At 37.8% G+C, this 18,657-nt stretch overlaps 1 protein-coding gene across 1 annotated transcript; it reads left to right on the top strand.

Moving 5' to 3' along the window:
- Window positions 1-107: 107 nt before the first annotated feature.
- On the top strand, window positions 108-17,930 carry LOC140171357 (TM2 domain-containing protein almondex-like). Its single transcript, XM_072194599.1, has 5 exons — window positions 108-227; window positions 7,866-8,137; window positions 9,821-10,001; window positions 12,766-12,841; window positions 14,186-17,930. Exons 1-5 carry the CDS (start codon window positions 134-136, stop codon window positions 14,349-14,351), a joined length of 789 nt encoding a protein of 262 aa, XP_072050700.1. The 5' UTR covers window positions 108-133; the 3' UTR covers window positions 14,352-17,930.
- The last annotated feature ends 727 nt before the right edge of the window (window positions 17,931-18,657 follow it).

Genomic DNA, 18,657 nt, shown 5'->3' with positions numbered 1-18,657 from the left:
GACCTCATATGACCTGTGAAATAATTTACCACAAAGCAGCTATTGCCGTACATACAAAGTGATACTCAAATAGTACAATTGACCATGTTTGTTACATAGCTGCCGTTTGCAGTTTATTTTACAAGAAGTAAACATGGCGACCTACATGGGAAAATTTGGTCGGTATTTATTTTCAATATTTTGGTCTGTTTTACTGCTTTCTATGAAACTGAGCGTCTTAGGACAGGGTGAGTTTATACAAGAGGGAAATACTTTTTAAGTTTCAGTTCAGTTTCAGTTTCTGTTGTCGTCGGTAGGGTAGACAAATTGGGCGATCTTTTCTTTTAGACCACCCGAGCTATAATAGGTCAAAATTACTTATTTATCAAATTAAACTTTCGCATCAAGGTTAAAAATGTTTTTAGCTATACAAACATACCTTTTATTTCATCAAACAAGCTTTATTTTGTTCCAAAATCGATGTTTTTATCGCTATTTTTGACATAAAAAGAGCCAGATGCAAAACCAGTGATGCCAGCTCCGAAACGTTGAAAGCAGTAGCAGCTATCAAATTTGATGAAGTTTGTTTTGACGGTAATTACGCTAGCGTATCGTGCATTTTCAAGCGCATTTGGCAGTTTTTTTTATGCGTGACTTAATTTTGCATTTATCATGTTTATTCAAGATGGCGAATTTCTCGAAAAACGTGCTGTATTTTTCTAAGAAAATTCTGTCATTTCGCGATTTCTTTTCCACTCTCCACTCATCTGATCATCTTTTCATGTGACGGAAGTGATGCTGATTTTATGAAGGTATGTTTTTTGCATTTCCGATTATTTTTAAATGTTTTTTTGAGACAACTTCACAGCAGAATAGTCGTTTTTGCTTGTTTTAAAAAAGTTGTTTTGACCTTGTTTTTTACCCCATAATTTCCCTCATTTATCGAAGCCCTGCCCTCCTTCAAAAACATTAAACCTTGACTTCAAAGTGTTTGGCAACTGTTTAACCTTGAAAAAGAAAACCTTGATGCAAAAGTAATATTTTAGTCCCTATATAGCGAGGGTGGTCTAAAGGAAAAAAGATACAAATTGTCCACATTTAGCTGCCAACTTCAGTTTAGTTACGTACTATTATTACGCTGACTTTCGACGAGGAGGACGATTTCGACCTCCTGGTTTGTTTACAAAACGTTCAAACCTGACTCGTACATTGTAGCTATGCCTGCCACTTCCACATACTTGTGCATAATACGGAAGGTTGATTTGTGCCCATAAATGTTTAGGCCTATGTTAAACTGTATGTTATACAAATTGTACAGCTATCATTTCTACCCTATGACGAACCGACATACCTGTAAATTAAATAGCCCACAAAAACTGGTCATCGCTGGTATTTTTCATGAAGAAAAACAACACTTTTTTACGCCGTAACATGTCCAAAACACGTCAGCTGACGTACAAGCCTCCCCACGCATGTACATAAACAAGCCGTGTTCATTGTTTAATTGTCACCTGCAGCTGTTCGCAAGAAAACTTTTGCATAAAATTACCTTTCGTTATCAGGCCTGAGACACACTGGCGTTTTTAGTTTGAGGACAGTCACTATGAGCATCTGATTTATGAGTTACTAATGTCGGCACATGCAGAAAATCGATGATGGGTCGCCATTTTTGACTCAAAAGAGCAAATAACACAAACAAATTATTGGACTTAATAATCTTTTCAAGTTTTAATAAAACGCTTGCATCTATCATGATAATATTTTTATTTTATTATTTTATTATTTGAATTACATAAGCTATGTCAATTTTGTGTCCATGGTAATTTTTAGATGGATTTACCTGTGTTGATTTTAAACTGTTGTGAATGTGGAGCTATGCAAATTGGCAGGCGTATTACCCACCATGCAATGCGAATACACGGAAACGATCCAGTTTAGGATGCATCGCATCTTTCCTGTTGTGTAAACCAGGCGTAAACCGCCCATCCAACCTGATTTTGTGCACAGGATTTGTGCTGGATAGTTAATTTGCACAACCAATGCGCAGAAGAAGACCTTGATACTAAAGCTTATGTTTCACAAGAAATTGACAGCTGTGAGTAAGTGAAATTCTGTTCTGTGATTGGTACAAAAATATGGTTTTATAAATGAATATATTATCCATGGCTTCAAAATTAGGAACCGTTGTTCCACAGAGCCCTATATAGGGCTCTATGGTCTCTACTCATTTATCAGAAGATCTGCCCTTGACACGCTTGCCAATCAAACTATTAAACGGGCGTGGCCTCTCATCCTTTTTATTATCTCTGGTCTTGTCACGCTGGTAGATTCGCCCACCTGTGATTACTGACCTGGATCTGACAGAAGATTGTGGAATTTGATTTTCAGCAGCAGGATTTTAGTGAAACTGCCAATATTTGCAAGTATTCTGAAGGATCGGTAATAATTAAAATATTTTTCATGGTGTCGGTAGTGCAAGTTGAATTAGTGAATTGGCCAACTTGCAGTTTAGTGTTTTCAGGAAGCGTATTAGGCAGGCTGACTAAGCTTCCATCTTATATGCAGGAGGCGACGACTGGACACATCTGGTTGTGTTTCCAAAACCTCAAACCTATACATCGTACATTGTAGCCTATTGTTATTATAATTTATAAGTGGGATTATTTTTCCTCCATCACATGATTGCCACCAATCTTGTGTCAATAGATTGTGGCCTATTGACTTGTCCATAAATCAATACCCATTGATCATCTCTGACAAAATGTTTATGGTCATTGTCAGTTGTCACACATACTCATGTTTGTAAGACTAGAAGTTTCAAGTACAGGTATCATATTCTTGCAAGGAGTAAATAAATATTGATAAATAAATTAATAAATGAATTTATAAATGAATAAATAAATTCAGTTAGATTAAGATTTAGATTCAGTTAGATTGAAATACATAAATAAACAAATAAAAAATTAATAAGCAAAGTTTCAAGTACAAGTATCATAACTTGTAACAAGGCTGCAAGGAGTAAATAAATATTTATAAATACATTTATAAATGAATTTATAAATGAATAAATAAATAAATAAATTCAGTTAGATTTAGATTCAGTTAGATTGAAATACATAAATAAACAAATAAAACTTGATTAATAAGCAAATAAATTAAACAAACAACTTAGTTTTGTAGAGTAAGCCTACCTGTAGAGTAAGCCTACCTGTATTTAAAAAAGGCCTATTGATAATAATAAATAATAATGGTATTAAATAAAACTAATATTGAATACCAAAAATAATCATAAAGAAACAATACAAGCCCCAATAGGTGACCCCGGCCATCCGGGTACTTATTTTACATGACGCTACAGTGCCTACACTTACGCTTTTCAACCCACAATAGACTGTGGAGCTGTGCGACTAGTTGAAGACTTGTAGCAGAGGCTGATTCAGAATGTTTACATTTTGTTTTGACTCGAATCGAGCTAATTTCTGGGCCGATTTCGGTAAAATAAAGGTTAAATACTTGGCGAAAATTGCATTTTATGTGAAGCTGAACACATGAACATGTAGAGGAGAGTCTCTATTTTTTTTGTTGGCTGGAGGTCCCATGTCGAGAAGTTATAGAAATGGTAGTATTTTGGCCGATTTGAAAAGGGACAAACCACAGAAAACTACAAATTTGACTTCTGAATCGTATTTGTTGTCAACGGAAGTCAACGGCTTGTGACGTCACTCCGGGGTCACCTATTAAAAACAAATTAACCTAATAAATAAAAAAATAAACTGATAAATAAATAAATGCATAAATAAATAAATAATTTCGCTCTTGCCTGACTCGACGCCCGGCCCACACATGCGATGAGTCAGCTGATCATCACTGATCATGTCCATGCATCAGAGCTGACTGCACTGCCTGGGGAGCTGCGTTCTCTATCGATACGATCAATATAACGGTAAATCGTAGAGTTGGCAGTCCTTTAAAACTTCCTGTATTCACCTCTTGTCAGGGATTATCTTGTGAAGACTACTTTATTATAATATGAAAGGATGACATTATAATAACAATAGGGTACGAGTCAGGTTTGAACGTTTTGTGTTTGTTTACAAACAGAGAGGTAGACAAAAAACCGTTCCGTGTGTCCAAACACTCAAGTATCAGAAGGATGGTCCACAATAGCGTGATTCACGTAACCTGAATAGGGATTAAAAAGCTGTCACGTAGAACCATGTGCTTCTATTGTCCAATTTGCCATCAAGATTTCATATGGAAACAGTTCAGACCCAGTACAAGATCGTGTCAGAAATTAATATTTTGTTCTGGGTCTGATTATTCGGACTAATTTATACTATCATGAGTATTAGGTGATGTACTTACTACTTTGTACTTTGCTGGTTTCCTCCTGAATCTTCCTCTTGGGAGCTTTGCTAGGAGGTCGCTGGGAGTGGTTGTCTAATTCTTGTCTTTAATAATGTAGTCCAAGTAGCTGTCTCTGAAGGTCTTGTGGGTAGGGATGTCAATGATGTCTTGAGGTAGGTCGTTCCATAGTCTTGTGGTCCGTGGAAAAAATGAATTGCTGTACGCCGTAGATGTGAAGTGTGGTATATCAAATTGAGTGTTGTTTCCCTTCCTGCTTCTTTGAAGTTTTGGTTTGAGGTGGTCGGATGAATCTATGTCAATGTCTTGGTTGATGATCTTGTAAAGTTGAGTGATTTGGTGGGTTTCCGTCTGTCTGTCAGCCTTTCCCATCCCAAAGAACATAACATTTCGGTAACACTGCTGACTCTCTTGTAGTCACCTTGAACGAATCTCGCAGCTCTACGTTGATGCACACATAAAGTTGTGATTGACTATATTCAGTGGATCAGGGCTGGTAGTACAGGGTTTAATTGGGATTTGGGGATTTTTTATTCCTACATTGCCTAAGTTAAGCCTTTTTTTTAGGGCAAGCCACTATTATAGCTAAAATAATAGTTTCTCGATCATGAGAGTATGCACTGCGTAATGCTTCTTCTGCTTCTGCTCTATACTGTGCAAACACCGCCGGTACTTGGTGGTTATCACGCACAGGTCGCGTGATACGACGGCCTATATCTTGAAATGAGCTCTTTTACATAGTTCGTTAATGTCCATTTCATCCAGTTTACTTTTAAAAATTCTGACTTCTGGAGCATCGCGTGTCGACGTGTCTCTGCCGGCAGGAGATTCCATTCCTTGTAGTGCGGGGGTAAAGCGAGTATTGGTAACAGTTCTTGTTAAAAGCCGGAATGTCTAAAAGATGTGGTCCATGAGAATTTCTGGTTTTGCGATTGGTTGTATTGCTTAATGGCTTAACATTTGATGGCGCCAAGTTGTGAACTTCCTTGCAAATTGTAGTTAATGTGACTAATGTCGCAAGTTTAGTGGAATGACACAATAGCGCGATCGATTGTGCACGCACAGGAAATGCAGCGCTACCCAAAGCGTGTGTGTGGTAGGCGTTGTATCTCCCTGGTTGTACGCCGACGCAATTGTCATTGCATGCCTACCCCGAGGTACTCGCACCTCCGTCACTTAGATTTCCACTGGCCTTCTCCGTACGAAGGTCTGAGACTCCTGAGCAAATCTGGTCCAGGGTACACATAAAATCCCAGCATAAAATACCACTTTTTCTCATAAATTAGGTATTCTAGGTGAATTCAAATTTGCCATCTAACTGCATCATTTTACATATCAAATTAAAGCCCTTTAGTAAAGAAAGCCATTTAACTGAAAACATTTTTGTCATAGCATTTTCCGTACGGTAACAAAGTTACATCTTGTCAAAGATTGACTATCATCAAAAAGATTCTGCTAGCAAAATTCCCCAAAACGGCATTTAGGGTACGTGTTTCTAGATCTTAGTCTCATGGCAATAGCAGCTTTTTTTAATGGAACTGCTATCAAAATCCCTCTAAAATCCCATGTGCGACTTGATTATCACCATAAAAAATCATATATTTGGGTCAAGTATAGAAAACATATTTATGTAGGTTTCATTCACCGACCTATTCTCGAAAAAAATTCAAATTTCTATGTAATGCATTGTGTTTGAGCCCCGGTTTCAGCGAATTTCGCTGACTAGCAAATGTGTTAACTAAAGGTTTGCCTGGGATACCTACATAAATACCACTTCCTACCATTCCTCACATGAAGATGAGACTTAAACAAAACATATTTGGTGCATGTTCGAAAATTTTGAGCACATTTGAGGATGTAAAAGACCAGACTTGTGATTCTTTCTTACATTTCCCTTTTAGCTTCTTTTTTTATTTGCTGCTTGTGATTTCCCGTTTTTTTATTTTAATTCTGTTCTCATTATTTTAGCTTCTTTTTATTCTTACATTTCCTTCTTTGTTTCGTTCCCGTTTCATTTAGTTACTTTAACCTGTTGGCCTATTACTCGTTTATTTTTCTTTATAGTACCGCTTCATGTTGTTTATACAACACACATCTTTTTCCCGTATTTATTACGTCCTCTCATAACGTGTCTGCGGACGTTCACCCGTTATCCCGTCACGGACCCGTCCTTGTTCCTTTTTGTCCTTTATTTTTCCTTCTTTCCGTATTATCATGTCCACTGGTCTCTGGCTCGCAAGTCGTGTGGCTCTGCGCGTTTACACGCGCCTTCGCGTAGTTCGCATTACGCACGCGGCACCGACGCGCTGCCGGACAGATGCAGTGACGCGTAGTCTGGCAACCGATTTTCATAACAAAAACCCTGTTTTTACCCATATTTTCACTGTTTTTGTAGCCAATTCTTGACCGTTTTCAACCAAATTTTCGCATTACCCTCTCGGTATATACTTCGATGTCCTGTATGAATTTGGCGACATGTGAATCGAAACTGACGGAGCCTTTAACTTTCATACCCGCACACACCCCCACAACATTCCCCTATTTATAGTAAGATATAATCAGTATTATCTCAATAAGACAGTTAACATCTAATAATCTCATTTATTTATTTTGCTGATGACTGATGACCCAACAATTTGAGACAATAGATTTAGAAAATACAATTTGAAAACAAACAAAAAATGTCTTGCTCTCAGAATCCATGAAAATATTCTGTGCTCAACATTATACATGTACACATTGTACATGTACATGTAGGCCTATATGTATGTGTAGACCTGTATATAATTATAACTTTGTGCACATCATGACTTACAAGTGCAATATACATGTACCTGCAGTAGGGCCCGAGTAGGGCCTGAATGGGCAAGACAAGAAAATACAGTCAGATCTTATGTGATAGTTTAATAGTAACAACAGGAAAACTATCATGAGTATTTTCGACGAGTACGAGTATTTTTTCACGAGTACGAGTATTTTTTCATGAGTACGAGTACGAGTACAGCAAAATTCCAAACCATGAGTACACATGAGTACTTGGTCACGAGTACGAGCATTGATGCACGAGTACAAGTACGAGTACCAAAAAAGTACTCGTACTCGAGTACGAGTATTGTACTCGAGTACTACAAGTCTGCTCATCTACATGTAAGATATTGATAAGGGAACATTTTATGTCTGTTGACTGTAAAAGCTAGTCTTGTAGCTACATGTAGGCACGTTGTCCTAACTGAAGATTGGGATTTATTTGCAGAAATTTGGATTAGCGAATGAGCGCTGATGCACTGATAAAAAAAAACCAATCAGAAGCAACAACAAATTTCCTTTAAAATCACATTGTATTGCATTGCATTGAACAAAACACACTGGTTTACAATGGCTTACAGCCAATTTTTCAAGAGAAAAAGAATTATGAAACATAGGGTAGTTCTCCGTTTTTATCGGCTTGCGCAGATAAGACACAGTGCCTCAGGACTCTAATGGAACTTCCTTTAATTTTGATATTTTATTTTCCCCTGCAGATGGTACCTCAACAAATGTAATGGTTACAGACGGAACAACAGCAAACATCACTCCTTCACCCCAGGACAACACAACATTACCTACCAAGAGCACAACCACCAAAGCTGCACCCACATCAAAGTCTCCTGACAGGGGAGACCTTCCTTGTCCAGACAATGTCAGATGTGAAGACTTAGAAGCACAGTGTCTTGAATGTAATCTGAATGAAACATGTATTTATGGAAGAGAGTACAATGTTACATGCGGACCTATGCCAGGCATTAAATGCATTGTAAGTTTGGTTTAAATCAGTTGTGATGTTATATATTCATGTCTTCATTTGCTTAAATTTGTATAAAGGTGAATGGTCTGATTGTAGCAGATGATGTTTTCAACACAGGGCCTAGATTTCATCTAGGTTTGCGAGAATCAAATCCATCATAGTCACTGCACTTTACTGAATGATGCAATGATTTTCGCAACTGAATCTTACGAGAATCATTACAAGAATCTATTCTGTGATTCTCGTCAAAGTCTAGCCCTGCAACATGTATCTCACATTTATGCCCATCACCCAAACATTCTTATTCCTAGTGTTTAGTTATTCCAAGTTTTTGCTCATTACGTTTGGACCTGTCAGTTTGGTATGGCTTGATACTTCTTCAGAGTCTAATCATCCTCTCTGCTAGTGGTATAGCAGCTGAATCTTGTGGTGACATGTTGTCATACCATTCAAGTCATGTTAATTATGGCTCTCACTCTGTCCTTAAAAACACCCCCACCATGATGAGATGGAGCAGTTATACTACAGCAGAGAGGATGATGGGACATCAATAACCTAGAAGAAATATGTGTCAACATTTGTCAAAATTTGGTTTTTCAGATATTTGATGTTGATTATCAATAAACCTGATGATCTCTTCATGAAGATTATTATTTCACTTTGTATGACATAATCTACATAACTAATGCCTCTCTATCTATCATAATAAACCATGAGTGTTGCGTTTTGGGATGTTTTCTGTGTTTTCATGTTCATCGGCTACTTTATCGGATCACATGTATCAGGTCAGATGTTGCTAGCACACCTCAGCATCAAATCACTTCAGTTTACTTCAAGGCAACTTTCTAGAGACAGTTGTTAGCCTGCCACAATTAAGCACTTGCAGCAGACTCATTACTCACGAAGCCTTTGCAGCAGACTCATTACTCACTACGCCTTTGACCAGAGCGTATTTTAAACGTACATCACATATTTACTGCATTGAAATGCACTTGTCTCTGATTGGCTGCTGAGGTGATCTGTTGTTGCTGAGTGGAAATTTATGAATGAACTTTGCGCAATACACATTGTTCTGACTCTGCAACATCACCGTAGTATGTGCTCATCAAAGATTTATTGCACAATATTAGGCCTATAGCAATTTTTCTTTGAAAAATCTGTGACCAGTTGAAAAATCCATCAACAATTGGTGTAGGATTACAGATTTTTCAACGGAGCACATATTTTTGTCTCTTAGTGACCGACGTTGATCACTAGCGATTCTGTCACTCGCTGCGACTACTGGTATAGACGAATCCGACGAGCCAAGTGATGGGCCATCCGTGTCAAACTAGCTTAGTTTGTTTGGATTGCGATCACTATTACGCCCACTATCGCGAGCGTGTAGCACTTGCGCCGTGTCAGAGGAGCAGTAAAGGCTACATGCCTATGATACTGTCGTCGCGTAAAATTGATGGATGGCCCCCAGCTATGGCCGCCGGTGAGGTGTAGGAATGTGGCTCGTCAGATTCGTCTATAACCTTTGTGCTGTGTTAATGAGAGTTCTCCTTCTGATGCAGGTACATCTATCTATCAGCTCAGTTCATAGGAAAACTTTACAGTTACCTGTATCCTATGGGGGATAATTCAAAACCAGCCCCATAGATTTGATCTGTGTAACATGTATGTATCTTATTTTTCTGAATTCCGCAGGGTGATAACAAATTGCAGCGCATGTTTAAGTGTAGATATTGCTATCAAACAGATGATGAGATTCAGGCATGTACGCCAGCTATCAAATCTGATGTGACCTCATCAAGATGTAGGGTCAGTGCTAGTCCACAAGAAATAGTGACAGTCAATTGTACAGTCAAACATGATGTTATATGTTTAGGTAAGAAAACGGGTATTAACTTTGTAATTTTTTTTTTTTTTTTAATTTGACATGATTTGGTCCCATGTTGACCAGACCAAAATGCGTACTTTTTAGTTAGTCGCGACTATTACTGATAGTCGCGACTACGACTATTGAAAACCAAAAGTCGACTAATGCAAGTATATTTTTGTGTTAAAAATTACTTTAAAAGTGCCAGTTATTCGCACCAAAACCAACCAAATACTAACATATAAACTGCGAAAAATGTGAAAAATGTTAGTCATTGTCTTACCAATAGTAACACTAACCAACAAGTAATCATAATGTCCATAAATCATCATTAAATTGGTGTTATTGACTTGTTGTCGAACTACTTTCCCACAAGATAAAAGCCGTTAAAAACTCAAATTACTTAGAACTGTCGAACATCTCATTATGATTATAATTTATGCAGCGATAACAGGTGTAGCAGCGTCATAGCGTGCATGTACAGACCCAGGTTGGGTGTTTGTACCAACTACTGAAGGTATGAGATTATTTCAACTTTGGAAAGAAACAGCGAGAACTTCCGAGAAGTGTTTTCCAAAAGGGAAAATTTAGGAAAATATTATTAGATTAGAAGTACTTTTCACGTAATTTCAAAAAGCTATGCTTATTGTGGTAACAGAATATTTAGAAAGCAACAGGAAAATAATTAGCTGACAAACAGTCGTAATGTTGCAATGCCACCCCTGTAGCGATAAATGCAGTAGTCTAGATGAGGTCAGGTGATGTAGGTCGGAGGTGAAAGTTAATCGTACATGCACGATGCAACACGTTCAGGGGGCGCAGCACTAATTCAGCGTCCCATAGGATAACGTGTGAATTCGGCCTAATTCAAGCGCCATTTCTGGCGTCCCTGCAATACTTGGCAAAATAAATTTGGTATCAAATTAAAGCTCTGTTTCTCTAGATTCCAAAACTTTTGTCGGCATATATCGATGACCATTGACTTTTTTCGCTATTTTGCGGTGCAAAAAAAATAGCTAAAAATATACTAAACTCACCACTCGCATTTCAAAATCGGGTTTTCTCTTAATCCGCCACAGAGAATTGCTTTTGAGATCAATTGTCCAGTTTTTTTCTGCATGTTATCATTAAAGACACTTGTCGAATTCATATGAGCCAATATTGAGTGATTTAAAGTGAACATGTCGGTAGATATGGTCGGTACAATCTCATATTCACTATGGACTATATTAGCCGAATTTCGTTGTTACATAAAATGCGGAGTGATTTAGTGTTGCGCCCTCTGAGCATACCATGGAAAATATGCACTGCCGTACCGGCAGGGTCTTAGCTAGAAATTGAGGGTTGCCCGTTATTTGAATAAAATTGCCTGTCCTAATTTGACCTTTAAAAACATTTAACAGACATCTATAGCCCATTGGGGGTTCAAAGAGTTCAAATATGTGCTGATATGGCCTTGTTCTACAACTTGGGTCTGCTAAAAAGGGCAATTAGCTTCTCAAAACATACAATTTATAATATAGCATCTGTCAAAGGCATTAATTTGCCCATCCCAGGAGCAAACTGGCCGTCTAAAATGACGGCCAGACGGGTAGCTAGCTAAGACCCTGCGTACCGGCATGTTTACATATTTTCATGCACAGCAAAACATGGAAACGAACGAAGATCGCTATTGGAATATTGAAGGTTTGAGAAATTATATGAAGTTTCTTGTGCTGTTGCTGGAAAGTGGCAAGTGAATTTAATTGAACAGAAAAGTTAGGCCTATATTACAGCATTTTACAGTCAAATATTTGCATCGCATAAGCGTGCGATACAGTGTAGCAATTTGTATCGCAACAGTGCTGGTTTGTGTAGCAAACTGTGATGCGAGGCGGGCAATCAGGGGTCCTGTAATCATGCATTATAAATACTAAATTGCCACCAATCTTTCACCTGATTTTTCAGTCCAATTTTAACCACAGATAGTCGCGACTATAGTCGTAGTCGCGACTATTTGCTGTCGACTAGGAAAAAAGTGATAGTCGCCCAACTCTAGTACTTTTGACAGCTGAGTTATCAATCTGCCAAAACATGGTAAAATGGACAAAACACAGAAAGCCACTTGTAAGAAACTTAAAAAGCATGAAAACTGATATATTGATAAAATGGAATTTCAAAAGTAGAACACAGAAAACTTTGGCTTTAAATAAGCTGTCAGGAAGGTTTCACCATTCAAATTGAAGACAAACTAATGAGGAATGTTAAAAAAACACAAAAAAGCACACTTACATGTACTATATATTGACTGCTGTGTGAAGGATTTATTATTTTCCTGTAAATATGCCAAATCATCAGGTTTGGTAAAAATGAAAGAAAATTGCTTCAAAAGATCCTATTATTATGGCTTTCAGGGAACATTGTGAATTAGTTTGCATGAAATACATGTATGACTTAATTTGCTTGATTATATGTGACATGATCACGGGGAATGAGTCTGATGTCACTAATATTGTTTTTGAGATATTGGCAAAAACAGTGTTCAAATTCTTTTGTTTTATCTTGTTTTCAGCTATTGATAAATTGCTCATAACTCGGTAACCAAATGTCAGATTTTGATAGGGTTTGCATCAAAATGTAGCATTTGTAAACTGCCAGAAAATGATGTAAAAACTTTTAATTGAAAATTGCTGCCATGTGACTCATTCGCCTTGATCATGTCACATGTAATTTAATCTATTTTCAGAATTAATGATAATATCTTCTTCATTATTATGGTTTGTTTCGATTGCAGGTGGAAGAACATTTTACAAAAGAAAACCTTGCAATTGGACATCAGGACATAAATACTCAACTGCACTTATATTAAGGTTAGTGAATACATTTTTTGTCTTTTAAATTACGGTTCCATAATTGTTGTAACCATTTAGCACGTGGTCACCAACTTACGTGAACAGCATTTCAGGAATTTTTACACTGGAAATGATACCAAAATTTGTCATAGTTTTCTCCCAAAAGGTTGCCAAGAATAGCAATTCTTCAATTTGAAAAATAAGGGGGAGGGGGATATGAATATGTATTGATATGATGTCTTAGGTATTGTAGTCATAAGCACACAATCAATAGTAGGGACATAATTTACACAGTGCGCCTGCTCTGCACGTTACATAAAAGGGGTTTGTGAGTGAGGGGGTGAGATAGGGGTGTTTTAATGTGTTATACTTAGATTCCTTGTGGGAACTTGCAGGTATCCATTTATTTGAAGTATATTATTGTATGAACTGGTTGCCAGAGTCTCCCACAGATGTTCAGCCCTGGGGCCTAAAGCCGCCAGTGCTTGATTATGTCACAACCAGATAAAATGTTGCCTGTAGTTCTCGCATGCATTTGATGTTTTTCCAGTGTTGTTTTTATCACATACCCTTGTACAACCTGTATTAAACGCGAACCGATTCTGGATGCGCCTATATAGAGCTAACATCCCTAAATGATGCTAAATGGTTTATAAGGTGTGTCTTGGGGCAGCGATGGTCATTATATGTGTAGGCTGATTAGGGTTCTGCACCTGTATAGAGCTGCATCCCTGAATGATGCTAAATGGTTTATAAGGTGTGTCTTGGGGTAGCGATGGTCATTATATGTGTAGGCTGACTAGGGTACTGTGCCTGTATAGAGCTGCATCTCTGAATGATGCTAAATGGTTTATAAAGTGTGTCTTGGGGCAGCGATGGTCATTATATGTGTAGGCTGATTAGGGTTCTGCATCTGTATAGAGCTGCATCCCTGAATGATGCTAAATGGTTTATAAGGTGTGTCTTGGGGCAGCGATGGTCATTATATGTGTAGGCTGATTAGGGTTCTGCGCCTATATAGAGCCAACATCCCTAAATGATGCTAAATGGTTTATAAAGTGTGTCTTGGGTCAAAGGGGTAAAATGTTGACCTAATATTTTTTTCGCCAAGGTCCGTGGTGTAACAACACCCTCAGATCTACCGACAGCAATAAGGGGGAGGGGGGAGGTACGCCGCTGTTACTGCATAGGATCTAGCTATTAAGCATACACAAATAATGGATGACATTGACAAGCATTTCATACACTGATCTTCCACTTTATAAAACTTTAGGGCTTTTTTCTCTCACAAGTCACAATGAACATGCTTAAATTATTTCACACAACCTTAATCCATTTCTTTTTTCTCTATTCCATTGACAGCATCACACTAGGTGGATTTGGTGGAGATAGATTCTACCTGGGTTACTGGCAAGAAGGACTTGGTAAATTATTTAGCTTTGGTGGCATTGGAGTATGGACACTAGTAGATGTAATATTAATAGCAGTAGGATATATAGGACCAGCTGATGGATCACATTATATTTAATTTAAAAAAGGGGTTAGGCAACAGAAAAATCTCTGTTCTATGGGTGGACGGACCTTTCAAGTAGGGTGGGTCAGTTGTGTAGTTTAATGGTGGGTTTTTTGCAAATTGTTAAGAATCTGTTTAAAACATTCTGAAGTTTTTTTCAGTCAAAATCAGTCCACTTTTTCTAACAAAAACCGCTGATTTTGTATACAATACAGAAAAAACACACTACCAATATGCAAAATCTGGGTATAACGCTCATTCTACAAAATCCGGTGCCAATCCGCTATAAAAATTGAAAAAAGGCTATTGGCACCGGATTTTGTAGAATGAGCGATAAGCCTGTAGAACAGGGATTTCTTTGTTTCCTTTAGGGTGGTTTTATATTTGTATACATTATATTTATATTGTACATTTTATATATATTGCATATGTTGTTTTTATGGAACAAGTGTTGCTTAATGGTTAGGTCCAATTTGTAAGCAATTTTGTTTTGGTCAAAATAAATAAGGGTTCTGGGTTTTGAATTCAAAAGTACGATGTGAGCATTGTACGCCATAAGACACAAAGAAATGCGCGCTTGTCTTTCAACCAGAAATTAATTGTTAGTGGTAGGGGTCATTCTGTAGTTCCAAAGATATGTAAAAACTGCTTTAAAGCCATAATGTAGGATCTTAAAATATGAAATAAGTTTTTTCGAACTGCAAAGATTATAATGTGGGTATCAATTTTCAGGAATGTGTTATGCTATGTTTTTGATGTAATGTGTCTGGTTGCTATTTTAATATGGTTGTATAGACTTTTTGCTTAATGTATAATTGAATAGCTACTGAAGCAGAGTAATATCTACATGTATATAGTTTGATCAGATCGTAATCGGCGGGTCTTATGACATCGCGGATTAATATCAATATATTTTATTTTGCGAATTGTCTTGTGACATCTTGCCAGAAGCATCACAAGTTATTCATTGAGGTCATAAACTTTGTTTACTTTCTTTAACACGCAAAATACATAGACAAATATGTCAACTATATCACTCTTACCATGGATCTACTTTTCGTAGTGGTAAAAGCCTTACAATTCCCGCCGATTACGAGCTGATCAAAGTATAGGCTATATCAAAATGATTGGTACCCATCAGTTTCCAGTGATTATGGACAATCCTGAGATATACCAACTATTATTTGTTCTAAATGTAGTTCCAAGCGGAACAAATTGAGACCACTTAGATCAAAATCTGAGCATTTTTAATTTTAATGCCTGAGACCAAAATTTGACATTTTACCTTTATGCCAATAACTCAAGAACTGTATATCGGAGATGGGTCAAACTATACTTTTTCTGAATCATTATGATGAGAGAAATATAATTAGATGGTTTTTATCCTTATTCACCAAATTATGAAATTTGAGTCCTGCTTTAGCAGCCATTTTGAATATATGCAAATTACCATTTTTCCATATTTCCTTTTTTGATATGTTGTTCAGGAGAGTGTTAGGAGTCACTAGCAAGCAAAAACATTGGTGTTTCAATTTTGTTTAGCTCAAATGCGAAATTGACTCGTCTGTTGCAGTGGCGTAGCTAGGGGGCAGGGGGGATATGCCCCGGACGCTACCACTAGGGGGGGGTGCCAAATCGGCCTTACTTTCCTTATCCAAACTATTATCAGTTGGAACCTCTATATTTATAGTTCATCTTTGATGGCGTTTTCAACATATAGAGGCCGTCAGCCTTTCGCCATCTTGTGGGTACAAATGATACGCGGGATTCTGCGTCGGACACTACGCGCAGCTTGCCACACATCTGTTATCACGCATCACCACGGTGATTTTACTGTTCACGCATGGAGATCGAACGACCATCGCAGCCTGTACCCACAAGATGGCGGCATATGACTTCACGCTGACGGCCTCTATTGTAGCCCATTGAATGGGCGAAGAATGTTAAGGGGGTACTACACCCCTGCCCAATTTTGTGCCTATTTTTGCATTTTTCTCAAACATTATAGTGCATTGGGGACAAGATAGATATGTATATTATAGGGGCAAGGACTACAACTACTGCACTGGAAATTTTATTTCAGCACAGACAACAGTTGTGGAGTAACAGTAAAAAATGAGGGAAAACCATTATTTGATAAATAAAGCAATAACTACTTGCTTTGAGTTGCTGAATTTTCAGTACAGTAGTTGTAGTCCTTGCCCCTACAATATACATATCTTACATTGTCACCAATGTACTATAATTTTTGAGAAAAATGCAAAAATAGGCACACAATTGGCCAGGGGTTTAGTACCCCCTTAAGTGATAAATAAAAATTGATAAATAAACATTAATTTGATAGAGGATATGTTTTACATTATCCTGTCGCATGTTTTGTTATGGATTGTCATGTGGATGAAGTTGGTCCTACATGTATTTACAATATGTTAGGAAATATTAATGGTCCCTAAATGTATTACACCGCAATGTATTACACTGCAATAATTGAGTGTGATGACGGTTCAGTGCCCTAGGTAGAAATGCAGGATTACCTGTCACATGATTAAAATTGCCGGTCTTAAATTTGACCTTAAAATATGATCTAGGCTTTAGACTAATGTGAGTTCAATGAGTCCAAATGTGTTGCTATGGCTTTCATTTATGAAAAGATGTACTTGCAACAGCCATAATCAAGAATTAGAATCTGTCGGAAGCAAGCGCCCGGTCTTAAACGATGAGCTCAGCAGTATCATGCTAAGCAACGACACAGAAGGGTACAATCAAAGAAGTGGCATTGATGAGGGTCCTTTTCTTTTGGGGTATATTATTCAAGTACATGGTTTGATTTGATTGGTTCATTGTCCATAATTGCAAAAATGAGCAACACATGGTGGCATTTGGCTCTTTCATCCATACACCGCTTATGGAAGACATTGCCTTAATTTTCCAGACATGGAGTGTGAATTTCTAATGGAATTACCTGAATAGGTGACTCCATTTGAGATTGACACCCCTGTGTGGAAGATAGGGGTGTATGGATTTCAACTGGAATAGCTCATTGCTGTGTTTTGTATAGTTACGCTATGAGACAGATGCTAAATTTAAATTAAGCTGCTGAGAAAATCTATTAACAAATATGATTGTAGCAACACAGATTTGAGCTCTTTTAGCCACCAATAGATAGACTGTAAAGCCCGATCCTGACTCCACTTCGCAGCGCGATGCGATGCTTTTCAAACATCGCAGCATCGCGCGATGAAATTCAAAAGCATTCAAAAGCATTAAAAGCATGTGGTGTCTGCATATCTTTTTAAGGTCATTCTACCGACCATGATTTTCCAGCAGCCAATCAGAAGCGTGCACGGCTGCGATATCGCAGCACGGTGCGAAAAAGTTGAACATTGTTAAACTCCATCGCGGACCGAAATTTCCACCGCGCGATGAAAATTTTCACCGCTGAGCTTGTAAAAACCTGGCTCAGATTACAGTTTTTATAGCATCGCAGCATCGCATCGCTCTGCGATGTGGAGTCAGGACCGGGCTTAAGTCTGGTTAAAACCATTGTTTTACCTGTTAAATTGGGATAGGCATGTTGAATGATACACAACCCCAAGACATTGGTTACATATCAATTTTATGTGTGACTTTTGTGGTAGATCATGGATGGATAAACATTGGCGCTCCATCTTGATGTAAACCTTAAATAGCTGAGCGGAAAAGCTGCCAGTTTCTCTGTAAATCACTCCATTTTGAGATTATAGAATATAGATAGAAGGTTCCCTGTATCCTTATGTACTATCAGTCGGCAAAAAGTAAAAAATAATGGGCCCAGCTGTACATGTATGCTGCCCTTTGTTTCCATGTCTTTTCATTCTGAAAGGAACAATATTAATAAGGATACTGCTCACCCTGGCCTAATTCATAGATCCTGGGTTTCCCTACCAGAAGTATCAAAATTCCTTCCCACAATGTTACATGCATTATTGCATAACAAAAGACATGGATCATACTCTGGCAATTACATTTAAGCAAAACACTGATTTGTATTTATGTGTGTGCAATTGATAGATTTTCACATCTGATATTTTCAGTCACCATACTCCCTCTGTCTAGCTTCCCAAGTGGACTACTTACTTTGGGTTGCGGTTAAGATTCTTAACACGGGACTCTATGGAGAGTTAGGCCAATTTCTGGCCTAACTAAAATTGGCCATGATGTAATGCATCTTTAAATGGATCTGGCTTGTGATTGGTCGCCCAGATCACGCTACTTTTTAAATCCTCCGGGCATGTGCCATTACCATTAACTACATCGTACACAACAATCTATGGAAGTTGCG

This window comes from Amphiura filiformis, chromosome 15 (assembly GCF_039555335.1).
Source record: "Amphiura filiformis chromosome 15, Afil_fr2py, whole genome shotgun sequence".
Lineage (NCBI taxonomy): Eukaryota > Metazoa > Echinodermata > Ophiuroidea > Amphilepidida > Amphiuridae > Amphiura > Amphiura filiformis.
This window is presented reverse-complemented; position numbering and strand designations above follow the sequence as displayed.

Bases quoted from the DNA above. Each gene is read 5' to 3' on its own strand.
- LOC140171357 (XM_072194599.1), top strand. From the start codon at position 134: ATGGCGACCTACATGGGAAAATTTGGTCGGTATTTATTTTCAATATTT. The intron at 228-7,865 runs GTGAGTTTATAC...TTTCCCCTGCAG, and splicing joins ACTGAGCGTCTTAGGACAGG to ATGGTACCTCAACAAATGTA. The intron at 12,842-14,185 runs GTTAGTGAATAC...TTCCATTGACAG, and splicing joins TCAACTGCACTTATATTAAG to CATCACACTAGGTGGATTTG.